This window comes from Thermobia domestica, chromosome 6 (assembly GCF_964235325.1).
Source record: "Thermobia domestica chromosome 6, izTheDome1.hap1.1, whole genome shotgun sequence".
Classification (NCBI taxonomy): Eukaryota; Metazoa; Arthropoda; class Insecta; order Zygentoma; family Lepismatidae; genus Thermobia; species Thermobia domestica.
In genome coordinates this window covers 174818668-174831764 of record NC_137459.1, presented here as the reverse complement: position 1 = coordinate 174831764, position 13097 = coordinate 174818668, and the positions used below count along the sequence as shown (strand labels likewise).

The following is a 13097-nucleotide window of genomic DNA, read 5'->3' as shown; positions in this document are numbered from 1 at the left end:
AAGCCTAGTTGTAATACTTTGTGTAAAACTTATCTCTACTTTAGAGATTTAATATATCATGGCTAAATTCCCCTTTGTTTTTTGGTCAAAGAGCAACTCAATTTGCATTTAGGGGGAAATCATATCATTTCTATGGTAATAGTTTCTTAGAAAACGGCAGTTAAACGTTATACATTTATTTATAATTAGATGCCTCTACGGTGCAGATTAAGGATACTTGTAGAAATATAAAATCATTACTTAGGTAGGCAGGACAAAACATAATCTTACTAGGGTCAAAAATGTTATTTTATAGGCGAAGTTGCAATCCTTGGAGCAGCTTTACTTTAGTGGCTTAAATATCATGGCTAACATTCCAGCATTTTTTTGGGCAAAATTCGACTCAAACTGCATTTAGGGGTAACAAAAACTACTTGCGTGGTAAAATTTTCTTTTCAAATTACAAGGATATACGTTTTTCTATAACTAGATGTCTCAAAGGTGCAAATTAAGAATAAGTATCCAAATACAAAACCATTAAAAAATCCCATCTTTTCAACAAGACAGACTTAGTTCCTTCAAGCGTGGTATTTTGTCAGTTGTATTCCCGTGCAGGTATTTTGTAAGTTGTGTTCTCCAGTGCATATATTTTGTAAGTTGAATGTCTTAGTGCGGGCCGGGCCCCCCTAAAATTTTCACCGTAGGCTTGCAAATGAACTATAATATTGTTAGATCGAGCTCCCTCTAACTTCAGCCGAGCCCCCCTACAATTTTGCAGTGACTACCGGGATGATAATCATTATGGCTAAAATTCCAGCGTTTTCTGAACCAAACATGGCTACGTTAAATGAAAACTATCACCAACTTTTACTAGGTTGCTTACATACAGATTTGTTCCACAATCCAGATGAAATGAGGAAACTGAGATAGGGCTTTATGCAGAGTCGTTTTGACGTATGATTAGCGTCATTCTAAAGGTCTGACTACTGCAGGAAACATGTTAGTCGAACTCTTTAGTAATCACGCGTCAGAATGACTCTTCATAAGTTCTCGCAGCGAGTAAAACTACGCGATTAGCACGGGTGTTAGGGTACCGAAGGCGCTATTTGAAATTTTCTAGTTTAATATTACACGATTATAGTCTGAATCTAAAAGGAGCAGTGATGATGATTATCGAAATGGTGGACTGAAGGAAGTGGGAAAAAACCGAGAAAATCTACGCACACTATGGGCCCTACAGAAAGTCTTCCTGGCGAAAAGTGGGATCGAACCAGCGATCTCGTGCACCAGAGGTGATCTACCTACCAAGCTATTTACAGCTAATTTTATTAAAATCTACTAGTATATTTAACCTATTTCATTTCTCCATGTGTTTTGCAAGTATTTGCTTTTGACCTTGATTGCTGTACTTCATATATCACACGATCTTCAACAATAATAAGCTCAAGTATGAATTCTGTTTTTCTTGTGGACCACATTAAATAGGTCTATATTAAATATTCTAGTAGGTGTAACCAAATATAATGTTCCTTCATGTGTGTTTCTGGGTAAAAGCGTTTTGAAACAACCAAACACCTTTCGAAAATGCAGGGTAAAGCGATTGTTCCCTTGCCTCCACTGCGTACGCTCATAGTCTGTTCGTTGACACAGCATACAGGTCTATTGTTTTACTCAATGGTGTAATTCACCTAGTTCGCCCGAACCGGTTATTAAAATTTCTCAGGTTTTTGGAACCGGTTGTTAAAATCGTATCTCCACTTCCATATCTGGTACTTACGGAAACAACAATTTTCTAGTGTTACGAGGTGTCAAAAAACCTTTAAAACTTAAAAAAAGGAAAATATTGAGAGAGCATGGAACAAATGAATTTCATTTTTCTACATAATCCACTTTACGCTCAATATGTGTTTCCCATTATTTCCAAAGTGTCCCAATGCCTCTAAAGATCTTTTATTATTATTATTATTATTATTATTATTATTATTTATTATTATTATTATTATTATTATTATTATTATTATTATTATTATTATTATTATTATTATTATTATTATTATTATTATTATTATTATTATTATTGAATACGCAATCAGTCATACACCATTCGTTGCACCTCTTCATCAGATTGCAACTTCTTTATCTTTAGTGCCTTTCACCACTGAGGCGAGATTCGGTACGAAAGGAGGATGAAATTAAGATTTTCAATGATCGCAGCCATTGCACAGGCAGTGGTATGAGGCCGAGTATTGTTATGTTATAAAGGAAATTTGTTTTCAGAAGTCCGTATTACTTCGTATAGTAAGTTTAGGATTTTTTTGGAGATCGGAATACAAGATATTATTGATTATGCGTTCCCTATGCTGTAACGCTCCAAAATGTCACCCTTTTTGGTCCCAGAAGAAATTACTGACTTCCCTGTAGATGATTGTGTCCGATAATGGATACTGCCATTGCATACTCGCTTTCTTACTTCCGGAATGTAGTAGTGCACCCATGTTTCATACCCAGTAACGAATCTCTTCTAAAAGTCACTACCTTCTCGTTTACGGCGTAGCAAAATCTCGTGACACATCAACACATCGCTGCTTCAGTTTGTCTATCAACTGCCGTGATATCATCCTGGCACACAAATTCCGAAATCTGAGTACAGCGTGGATAATATTACAGATTGAACAGTGACTTATGCCAATGATTGTAGCTACTTCATCCAGTCATTCTGCATTGCCCCTTATCACACTTTCAATTTACATAGAGCAAAACGGTAAGCGATAACAAGAAATTATTTGTTGATATAGATTCAGAGTCCCAAGCATGGGTTCCATCTCCGCTCCTTATTCTTACGTTGAAATAGCAAGCGGTAAACGTATCAGTTACAAATCGGAATTCACGGACAATATTCGTCAGAATATTGGATCAATAAGAGCTAGACATAGATCACTCACTTCTGGTGGATCAGGTTTTTGGCTGGATCCCAGCTCGCGCCAAGGCTTTGTGGTGAACAAACCATGAGTGGAGTTTCTTCCGGGTCCCTCCCTTTCTTTCATTCAACCATTTCATTCGTTGTCATCATCACCTTCTATCTTTCCTTCGAAGCACAATGATAAAACGTTACAGAAAAAAAACATTCATGTTTCTCGGTTATCCCATATAGGTTAAATGAGACGGTGATAATAAGAATGAATTAAATGGTAGAATGAGAAAGTAGGAGCACAAGGAGAAACTCTGAGAAAATCCACACACACACATGGTGTGTGTCCACCAAAAAGCTCACCTGGCTAAGCTGGGATCGAACCAGTGACGCCGCATACAAGATGTCAATGCTCTACCACGGAGTCACTGTAGCTCCGGAGTAGAAAAAGGATTTATACATGAGTGGTTGCGTTTCTCGAGTGAAGCTATAGGGTCTGAATACTTTCTTTTCATTATAGAAAAAAAAATCAAGGTTTACGGTTTTATGAATTTTTAAGTACTAACTAGAGAAGGTCGCGGGATATTACTCTGACTTCGTTTCGATATTATGCTCAGTCGACGCCTATTTACATATGAAACAGTTAGGCAACCATAGAAATCCTCGATCGCAAGCGTGTTCGAATTATGAGCGTTAAAAGTTCAAAATTGAACAGATTTTGCAGAAAGTTTGAAGAACCATTTCTTGAGATAGACGCTTCAGTTTTGATATCAGGGAGTTCTCCTGGATACTCAACACAGTAGTAAGTTTAAAACGTATGCATTTTGCAAGATAAGGGCAATTATTTGGAATGGTGTGAAGGGTAATGGCGTCTTACACCATGCAAATTGCCTCCCATTTGACATACTGGGCCAACCAGTGGTAAAAGTGGATCTGAAAGGATGAGAGGACGGTAGGTAGCGGCATGACGCCACGCTGTTCCCCTGCCTATCTATACCCATTATAGTTTTTCGGAACTGGGGGACGCCTTAACTTTTTTTTTTCGAGGTGGGGGTACGGCGTCTGCGCATTCTCTTTCACTTTTACCCTTTGTGCTAATAGGCTAATAAAATGTATTTGATACTCCTATTCGACTATATTGTTATTCAAATATCATTATCCTGTGTGGCCACCTTCAAATTGAACAATCACATTTGGGAACGGTTTGCCAGGCGTGCAAAATTCAATGAAGAACGACGTGATATTCATAATTAATCTTGTGATTATCTATATTGTTGTTCTTCTCAGGCCCGTATCCCTGGGGGTCGAGGGGGCCGGGCTCCCCCTAAATTTTTACTGCTCCTCTAAAATTTTCACGATAAGCTTGCAAATGAACAATAATATGGTGATGAACTATAATATGGTTGGATCGGCCCCCCTAACTTCTACCGCTCCCCCGCAATTTTGGACTGACTACTGGCCTGGATCTTCTCCTTCTGTAGCTAGGTCCAAACAGCTCGAGCAGAGCCAGACAGGCTTACCCTGTCGCGGTACTCCGAATCCTGTCGGCCTATGCTTATGCATCGCAGAATACGGTGTTCTAATACATCGCTAGCCATGTGCTTATTTTTCAGTAATTGGAATGTCAATTATGGGGAAATATTGGTCAAACTCCAGGAAATATTTTAAGAAATTTAACGAGAAAATAGACCAAAAAATTTAAAGAAGAAAAAAATGGTTAGCGGGAATGTGCGCTCAAAGTTGTGAACTAGGTGACTTTTATTCTCGAGAAAACCGCTGTTTCAATACATCACCTCTAGCCGATTGTTTGTTTTTTGGTCACATTTCTCGCGAAATACCGTAAAATATTGTCTGAAGTTTGGCCACTATTTTCAAACAATCGCCATTGAAATCCGTTGAAAATTTTAAAAAATGGCTAGCGATGAAATATTGAAACACCGTCTTCCACAATGGAAACCATCATGTCCATGGGTTTTCTCGGGGTACTCCTGTTTCCTCCCTTCTTCTCATTCCATCAATTCTTCCATCATCATTCACTTGCCTTAATCATCGTCTTCCTTAGCCTAAAGGGTATAATCATCGGATGTTAAACTGAAATATTTCATTTTTTCCACAATGCACAGAGGCCGGCAGAGTTGAGTGTCGCGTTGAAGTTAGTCGCGCGGCAAAGCGTTTCGGAGACACATGTCATTGTTTAATGTTTAGATGGCCACACAGAAAGTGACATTTGAATGACAATACAGTTGGTTTCAAATAAATTTTATTAGCCTATTTATCCGGTGTGCCAAATATGCAATTTTCAAATTGTAAGATGCCATTACACTTCATCCTTTCCACCGATAAGTTCCCTTATCTTGCAAAATGCGTACGTTTTGACCTCACCATTCCGTCGAGTACCCAAGAAAACACCCCAGTACCAAAATGAAGCGTGTATCTTAAAAAATGGTTTCTTCAAACTTTTTTTTTTCAAAATCTGTTTAATTTTGAAATTTTAACGTCCATAATTCGAACAAGCTTGCGATCGAGGATTTCTCCGGTTGCCTAATTATTTCATATGTAAAAAGGAGTCGACTGAGCATAGTATCAAAATGAAGTCAGAGTAACACCCTACGACTTCCCTAGTAAGTGGAATTAATTACTATTTTCCACTAACGGTTTTAGACATTAACGGGTATGTATGAAAACTCAAAAACATATGTAAATTATTTTCAGGAAGATATAATATTTTACCTAAGCAAAATGAGTTTCAGAAAAAATAAAAAAAGAAAGAAAGAAAAGAAAAGAAGAAAAAGAAAGAACACATATTACACATTTAACGTTCAAAATGATCGTCAAAATAAACTATCTTCGTATTACACGTGTGTATAATATTTGCGTGGAAACAGACAGTTAAAAATTGAAAAGCGCTTAGCTGTTTCTTCGAATTATTCTCCCTTTCTCTTCGCTTCCCTTGGCTCTTCGATCTTTTACTTTGAGTTGGATTCTTCTTTTTTGTGTATGATTCCTTCCGTTTCCCCATTTTCCACTTTTATTATTTGTCACAGTTCACAGGTTCCGCCTCTGGACTTCAAACGCTAACAAGGAATTGCCCTACTACTGTGACTGCAACAGTACACATGTAAGTTTGGCAACGAAGCATTATGGCGTCCTGCGTAAGCATGAGATTAAGCGGCTAAAACTATTTCCGTAAATACAAAATAATATTTGGATAATTTGTAAAACATAACACGAAAAACGGTAATATAATATTCATGTTCCGTAATGAGACAACTACTTGTAAAATAATTTATGCTTGTAAGTAAAAATTTCGTAAAACTGAGCACAGGAGTAGCAAAATCTAACAGTAAGCGCCATCTTGCGTACTCATCTTAAAACTGATCAAGTTTTCCTCTTATATTTTACTTTTTTAGCTAACAGAATACATAAGCACAGAAAATAGTATCTCATGTTGTAGCTGACGCATAACTCTATTTTATAGTGTAATACTTATAATATGTGCCATTTCTTTACGCATTGGTTAAGGCAATAACCTAATAATCCACCTTAATCCAAGTGCAAATTCAGCTAAAAAAATATGTATTAGCATATGTAGTTTAATAAATAAGTTTGTCTTCTAAATTCCAATTTTGTTTACAGGTATCTCTGGAATTCAGTTACCAAAGTTAATAATTATTTACATATACAGTTGAATCGCATAATTACTAGGAAAATTAAAAACTATTATATATGCTTACTATTTCGGTGAATCGAAACTTGTCTTCGTAATTTCCAAAACACAGTGGGTGGTATTAAGAAAGAATTCGTTAATCAATAGTTAGTCACCGACTAGTTAGTGTCATACTAGGAAATCAGTAAGGAAGGTGTGCTTTTTGGTATTCAGAGTCTACTTTGAGTACAACTAAAAAGATTATTTGGGTATGATTAAGTAATATAACTCAATGCATCAGGTGAGAAAAATAAATATGGCAACTGTGGAAAAGAGATGTGCGCATGCGTAGTCTGTAAAAATGGAAATACATAACATGCGAAATTCGAAATGTGTCGCACAAGCTAAACCGTGGCAAAAGGGGTACCCTCTGCTCTAGATTAATTAGTCACATGTAATGAACTCCGTTGATTACTACGTCCTAATCAGAGACTCTGAATACACTTTTGATAATCATCCTTTAGTCAACCTCATAGTATTGCCTTAATTAGACTTCAAAACGACTCTGCATAAGACCGAGTATGTCGTACGTTTGTCTAAAAAAAAAAAAAAAAAGTATTACCTGAAATCAACTTCGAAAGATATCTTTGTGTATAATTCGAAAACTGTTGAAAATAAGTCTCTAGTAAAATAGAGGTGACAAACGAAACCAATATCAGTCTAGAGACTTAGAATATTTTAGGCTGGCCATTCTAATATAAGATCTTGAGTTAGTCCTGAGTACTCGATGAGTTATTTTATACACTCTACAAAGTGAATGAATTACAAAACGACTTAAACCGGGAAGCACCACAACCTGATGGTATTTCGGTTCGTTCGAGATTATCCGATATTGGGAAATCTACGAATTTATTTACTACATACAGTATTTAAACAATGGTATCCTTTTTATGTGCAAAAGAAGTAAGTCTGTACTTAATCTTGTGCCAAAACTACTACTGATGATTAAATGTGTTTTACAGATGTAGTCTTCCGGAGGATAGACAGGATGAAGAATATACTATATTGTCTATAATACAAGGAGAAATCATAGTTAATTCATATACTTTAAATGTCACTGGTTACGTAAGCGATGTTAAAAATTTTAGAAATTCTGGAAACTTGTTTCTAGTTATATCTATTTACTACGATCGAACTATGGGTAAGTTTATTCTTTGTACTTAAAATAGTGTCTTCTCATATGTGTTGTATTGAATTTGAAAATTGAATTCTACTCAAAAATGACACAAATAGTAGATTTTACTGAGTGAACAGTTTGATTTTCTTTGTAGTGTCTAATTACAATTATATCTCTATATAAGAGAACTACTGATTGAATGAATGACTGACTGAATGAATGATCAATGCCTAGGCCAAATAGCTTAAACTTGAAACTTTAAATATGGGCAGTTCATATAATTTGTGATGTAAGTTACAACTAAGGATGCATTGCCAGAAATTCTATTTGGAAGCAGGGAAATGGGGACAACAATTATTATATTTCATATTTCGGATACTAATTGGATTTTTCTTTTAATACTTGACCTAGAAGGGAAGAAAAAGGATTAGTGCCGTTCACTGAGACACATGCGAGACTTTGAGTTGAGAAAAGTTCAATGTGTAAGATGCAGGTAAAAGGAAAGAAGAAAATTGCCCATAGTAACACATAGGGGCCGTTTGCTAGTTTAACATAAAAATAGTAAGCTTAATACATCTATGCAATATTTAGCAATATACTTGAAGGGCTATGTTAATGCAAATTTCGTTTATTTTTAGTGATTTATTTGAATGTGAATGCAAGTAAAAAGAAAATTACTTTTGTGAATCAATATTTATTTCAAATTTCAAGTTTGTTGTTAAATTTTCCAGTGTATTGTTACATTTTTGTTCTTCAAAATACTATATACAGTTATATATAAAGTTGAACTTTTAAACACAAAATATTATCTAAAATATACATAGTTTAAATTGTTTTAGTAGAATTAGCGGATGATACCATTGAATAAAACGTCATTAAAGCGGACAATGTCAAAAATATATAATAGAAATGGGGATACAAAAGTCAATATCTTCATTAAATTAATTAGAATACCGTTTAGCCAATACAACATAATGACCAGAAAAATTATCGATTACAGAAAAAAAACTGTGGAATACCCTTATTATTATTTAATTTATTTGATGCTTTTACCCAACGATTGGAGACACCAAGTTTTACGTTATTCTCTTGTTTTGATTGAACCAGATTATTTCTATTATATTGGAAAATGCCTCTACGTGTTAGTGGCGACAGTATTTTGCGTTTTTCCTTCTGTATGTCTTGTATAGTATTTCTCTGAACTCAAAGTCGCGCACGAGATTCGAATATCTCATATAGGCAGTGCATGACCTAGATCCATTTTTCTTTCCTTTTAGTTCAAATATACACAATATGTATGCAGGGTGTCTCAAAAGTCCCCTGACATAGGCAAACTCTATTATTATCAGAAAATGAAATGAAATTTTTGAGTTTTACGTCTCACGGTTATGCCGGCTATTCTATGGTGGAATGAAGAAAGTGGGAGGAAACGGAAGAACCGCGAAGAAACCCACGCACACGGTGTTTGTCCACCTCTGTTATTATCAGAGTTACAAAGGAGGAAAGCAGTCTCTAAATACGATATTTTCTATCTAAAGTGAAGGAATTTCTTAAATCGGACGAGCCGTTTGATCTGTACACTCTTTATATGCCCAATGTTAAATAAAAATGCAACGTTTCCATTTACCTGGGTCCACAACATAAGTGAATGAACTTACTGTTTTTTTATGCTAACATGTCGATGGCCATCTCCCATTCGACACAGTAACTTCATTTGCTCATGCTGTGGGTCCAGGTAAATGGCAACACTGCATTTTCATTTAACTTTGGGCGCATAAAGAGTATACAGCCCAAACGGCTTGTCCAATAAAAAAAAAGTCCTTCACTTTAGATTGAAAATATATTTAGAGAAGGTTTTACCTCTTACATTTTGTTGTAACTCTGATAATAAGTGTTACCCTGTGTTAGTGGGCTTGAGACACCCTCTATAATATGTGCGTGTATGTATATATGTATATGTATAATACTCTCAAACACTTTTTTACTTATTGTAAATGAAAAATCCAAATACAAATTTCATGATTTTAACCTTAAGAGATTCCAAGATATAAACATCTTGTTATAATAATCCCTACCTCTATTCACTCCTATCCTTTCTCGTCGAATTTCCAAAAATCCATCGTTAGTGGTATCTTATGTAATTTGGCTAGGCGTTGATAAGTCAGCCAGTTAGGACTTCTTTTGTATGGCAAGAGAGAACCTTTCTCACCAAGATAATTATATCATCTATTAAAATTACTTGTACGACTCCTTTTTATCTATATACACACCTCTATTCTCTCGTAATTTTCTTCTCCACCGATTAAATTAATTCTTATCTCCAGGATGTCAGAAATGAAATAGGTCATTTGAAAGAGGCTACGTAGAAGCAAGCAAGCATGTATGAGAGGAACACAAATATTTTCTCAGTTGTTTATTAATGGTGCATGATGCATTATTATCTACATTGAAGTTGTGTAGTTTAAAGATATTAAGGAAAAAACAATGATGTAGTCTATCTAAAGAAGAAAATGGAGCGTAAAACATGTACACTTCTATGTAACTACATTGCTCAATTCAACAATTGCTACTTAACAACATTAATTTGCTTTTCCTATTTCTTCATTTTTTCTATGTAAGTACTATCTATTTGATCTATTTCATTTCCTTTACAATATTCTTGGGGAAGGGAGAAGTATGCAGACTCAGTTTAATCTAGCATCCCGTTAAAATAACTACAGAAATGGTTTCCAAATCGGTCTGCAACCTTCTTGTTGTAACCTCTGCCAACTATGATTGTTCTTGGCTAACTGTAAAGCATTTCAAACCAGAAGACCTTTTGTAAATGTAATCACCATATTGGATCCGCCATTTTGAATTTTGTAATTTTGACGTCAGATTCTGATTCAGCTGTCTCAAAACCCCCTGACAATGTTTTCTTATAAACTAAATGGTTGTTTTCTATCTATGCTTGGAGACCACCTCTAACGTTCAAAGGGTGGTTTCTACCCTTATACCCGCACCTTTGCCAAAATAAAAAAAATACGTGTCGATTATTTTGCGATGTTCTACAAGTATGCAAAGTTTCATTCAAGTCGGTGAGTTACACTTCTGTAAGTCTTCTCGACAATCTTATGACTGACATACGTCACAAGTTTCTAACAATCCATTTAGTCGCACTGTCCTTCTAAATGATTATCTGTGAGACACGTTGTAACCTTTCCTTTGTGGTTTTTGTGGTTATGAACCACAGGAAACATTTCATTCTTCCAACATGTAAAATCCAATTGCAATATCAATTTGCTGACCGCAAATTTGTTTCCTAATGATGTGCTCTCCCCACTACTTATTTCAACACACCTTCACTTGAGAGGCTGCTGGCGAATGCCTAACATTCTTCAGGGAATCCCTTGAATAGTAATTTCACATGTTTGTGTTTGTGGTTTTGAATAAAACAGGCCGATAGGTGTACGTTGATTGTTTGTTAAAGAAAACTCGTTCTAAATCTTTTTTCTCTCCCGTTAACCATCTCCCAAATTTATGCTACAATATTCATTAATGACCCTGTAAAATGCAGTCTTGGATCTAGAAGGCAAAAGCTGCGTGGGCCAGCCAGAACCCAGACTATGATATAAGTTTACTATAAACTTCCGAAAATATATAAATAATAAGCTTGAATTATTTTTGGAACTCAAAAACTTGGAGGGCTAAGCCTCCCAATCCCGGGCTAGATCCGCCACTCACAATGTAGAATAAATTCTTCAAGAATATATACAAACGCGCTTTACATTGCTATATTGTTTAAGTACTGTAGCAATAAAACCAACTGTCCTAGTTTTTTTAATGTATGTATGTATGTGTGGGTGGGTGGAAAGTGTTACGTTCGTTAGCACATGTATGTATGTGGGTGGGTGAGTGGAAAGTCATATATTCATTAGCACATTATCTTGAACATTTTTTTATGTGGTGTACTATCACTAACAAACTAAGAAACTATTAACTACTTGAGACAAAAGCATTTTAGCCAACTCAATGTAAATTTCATACACAGATGTGATAGTATGTAAAAGTAACAACGTAAAAGTTGTAAAATATTTTGCTTAAATCAGAACTTTGTTAGTTATACGGAGCAACACTAATATGCTGGTATATATTTTTCTGTATTTTGAAACAGGTTTTTATAACACAAAGAGTTTAGTATATAAAATTTCTGCGAATGGAGACATACAGGAAATACAGAAATTTCAAACTAGTGGTGCCTGGCTGCTGGAAGTTCTAGATACAAAGTATGGCATTTTCTTAGTGGCTGGAAATACATATGCAACACATTGGGAAACAGCTGAGTCGTCAATATATCACTTTGATGAGAAGACAGAACAGGTAATTGGTTAAATAAGGATTCACTAACATTTTGCAATTTAGTTAAGTACAGTAGTTTTTATTTGTGTGTTTTGCATGAAATATAACTATTTAAAATTAGATTTGCACACAAAATTAAAGTGGTGTTCAAGTTATTGTTCAGTGCTACTTTCAAAGACAGTAATACAAATTGATGTCGAAAACACGCGAATAACGGGAACTCAATCAACACTTAAAAAGTAAATGTACCCGACATAATTGTGTAGGACAATATACTTACTATAGCAACATACACACACACATTGCTCTGCATTAAAAATTCAATACACGACAAAACAAAATGGCAGGAAGACCAAATTTGCATAACATGTAGATCACGATTGATAAACAATTGACAATCACTACAGCGCCGTGAAGCAGCAGAGGCGACGGGTATGCCGTCTAGTGACAGCAAACGGAGGCCGATCAGAGCCACAATTCAGTGGTAGCTGAAAAGCGTGGTCTTATGCGTGCGTAGGTCAAAAGATGCCTCATTGTCAAAGGCAGCAGTTTTTATTTGCAGGTTTTGGCCTTTGAGTGCAGACAAATAGTGACATAACGCGAAATGGTTTATCCTTCCACGACATTGATTCCCGTATTGGATTGAATGCCGACACAGTGCAGTACACATGAACTCAATGGTTCTACGAGGACACGACGAATTCCAACGACGGCGTCATACCACGGACAATAAGGACTGACAACTTGTGTATATGGATATGATGGATCGGAAAGCCACATCTCACACCCTGGTGCAAGCACTGAAGGCACTTACACAATGCCCAGTGTCCCCATGAACAGTTCCACGTCATCTGGCAGAGTTCGACATATTTACACGGCACCCATTGCTGCGGCTTCCGCCGATTCCACAGCATAGTTCTGGGAGATTACGATGGTGTCGCGAACGTTGCGGATGAAAAGGCGAATTGCAAGACATCTTCTTTATAGAGGAATCTCGCCTATATATGCATAATCATGATGACTACATATGTATCAGATGCTACCTTGAG

General features: G+C 35.9%; 1 protein-coding gene across 1 annotated transcript in view; it reads left to right on the top strand.

Moving 5' to 3' along the window:
* Positions 1–13097, top strand: part of fs(1)M3 (female sterile (1) M3) — a 289266-nt gene that overhangs the window by 254969 nt on the left and 21200 nt on the right. The window contains exons 27-28 of the mRNA XM_081762460.1: positions 7556–7734; positions 11864–12069. Of these exons, the coding sequence (XP_081618586.1) occupies positions 7556–7734; positions 11864–12069 (385 nt within the window). The remainder of the gene's footprint in view (positions 1–7555; positions 7735–11863; positions 12070–13097) is intronic.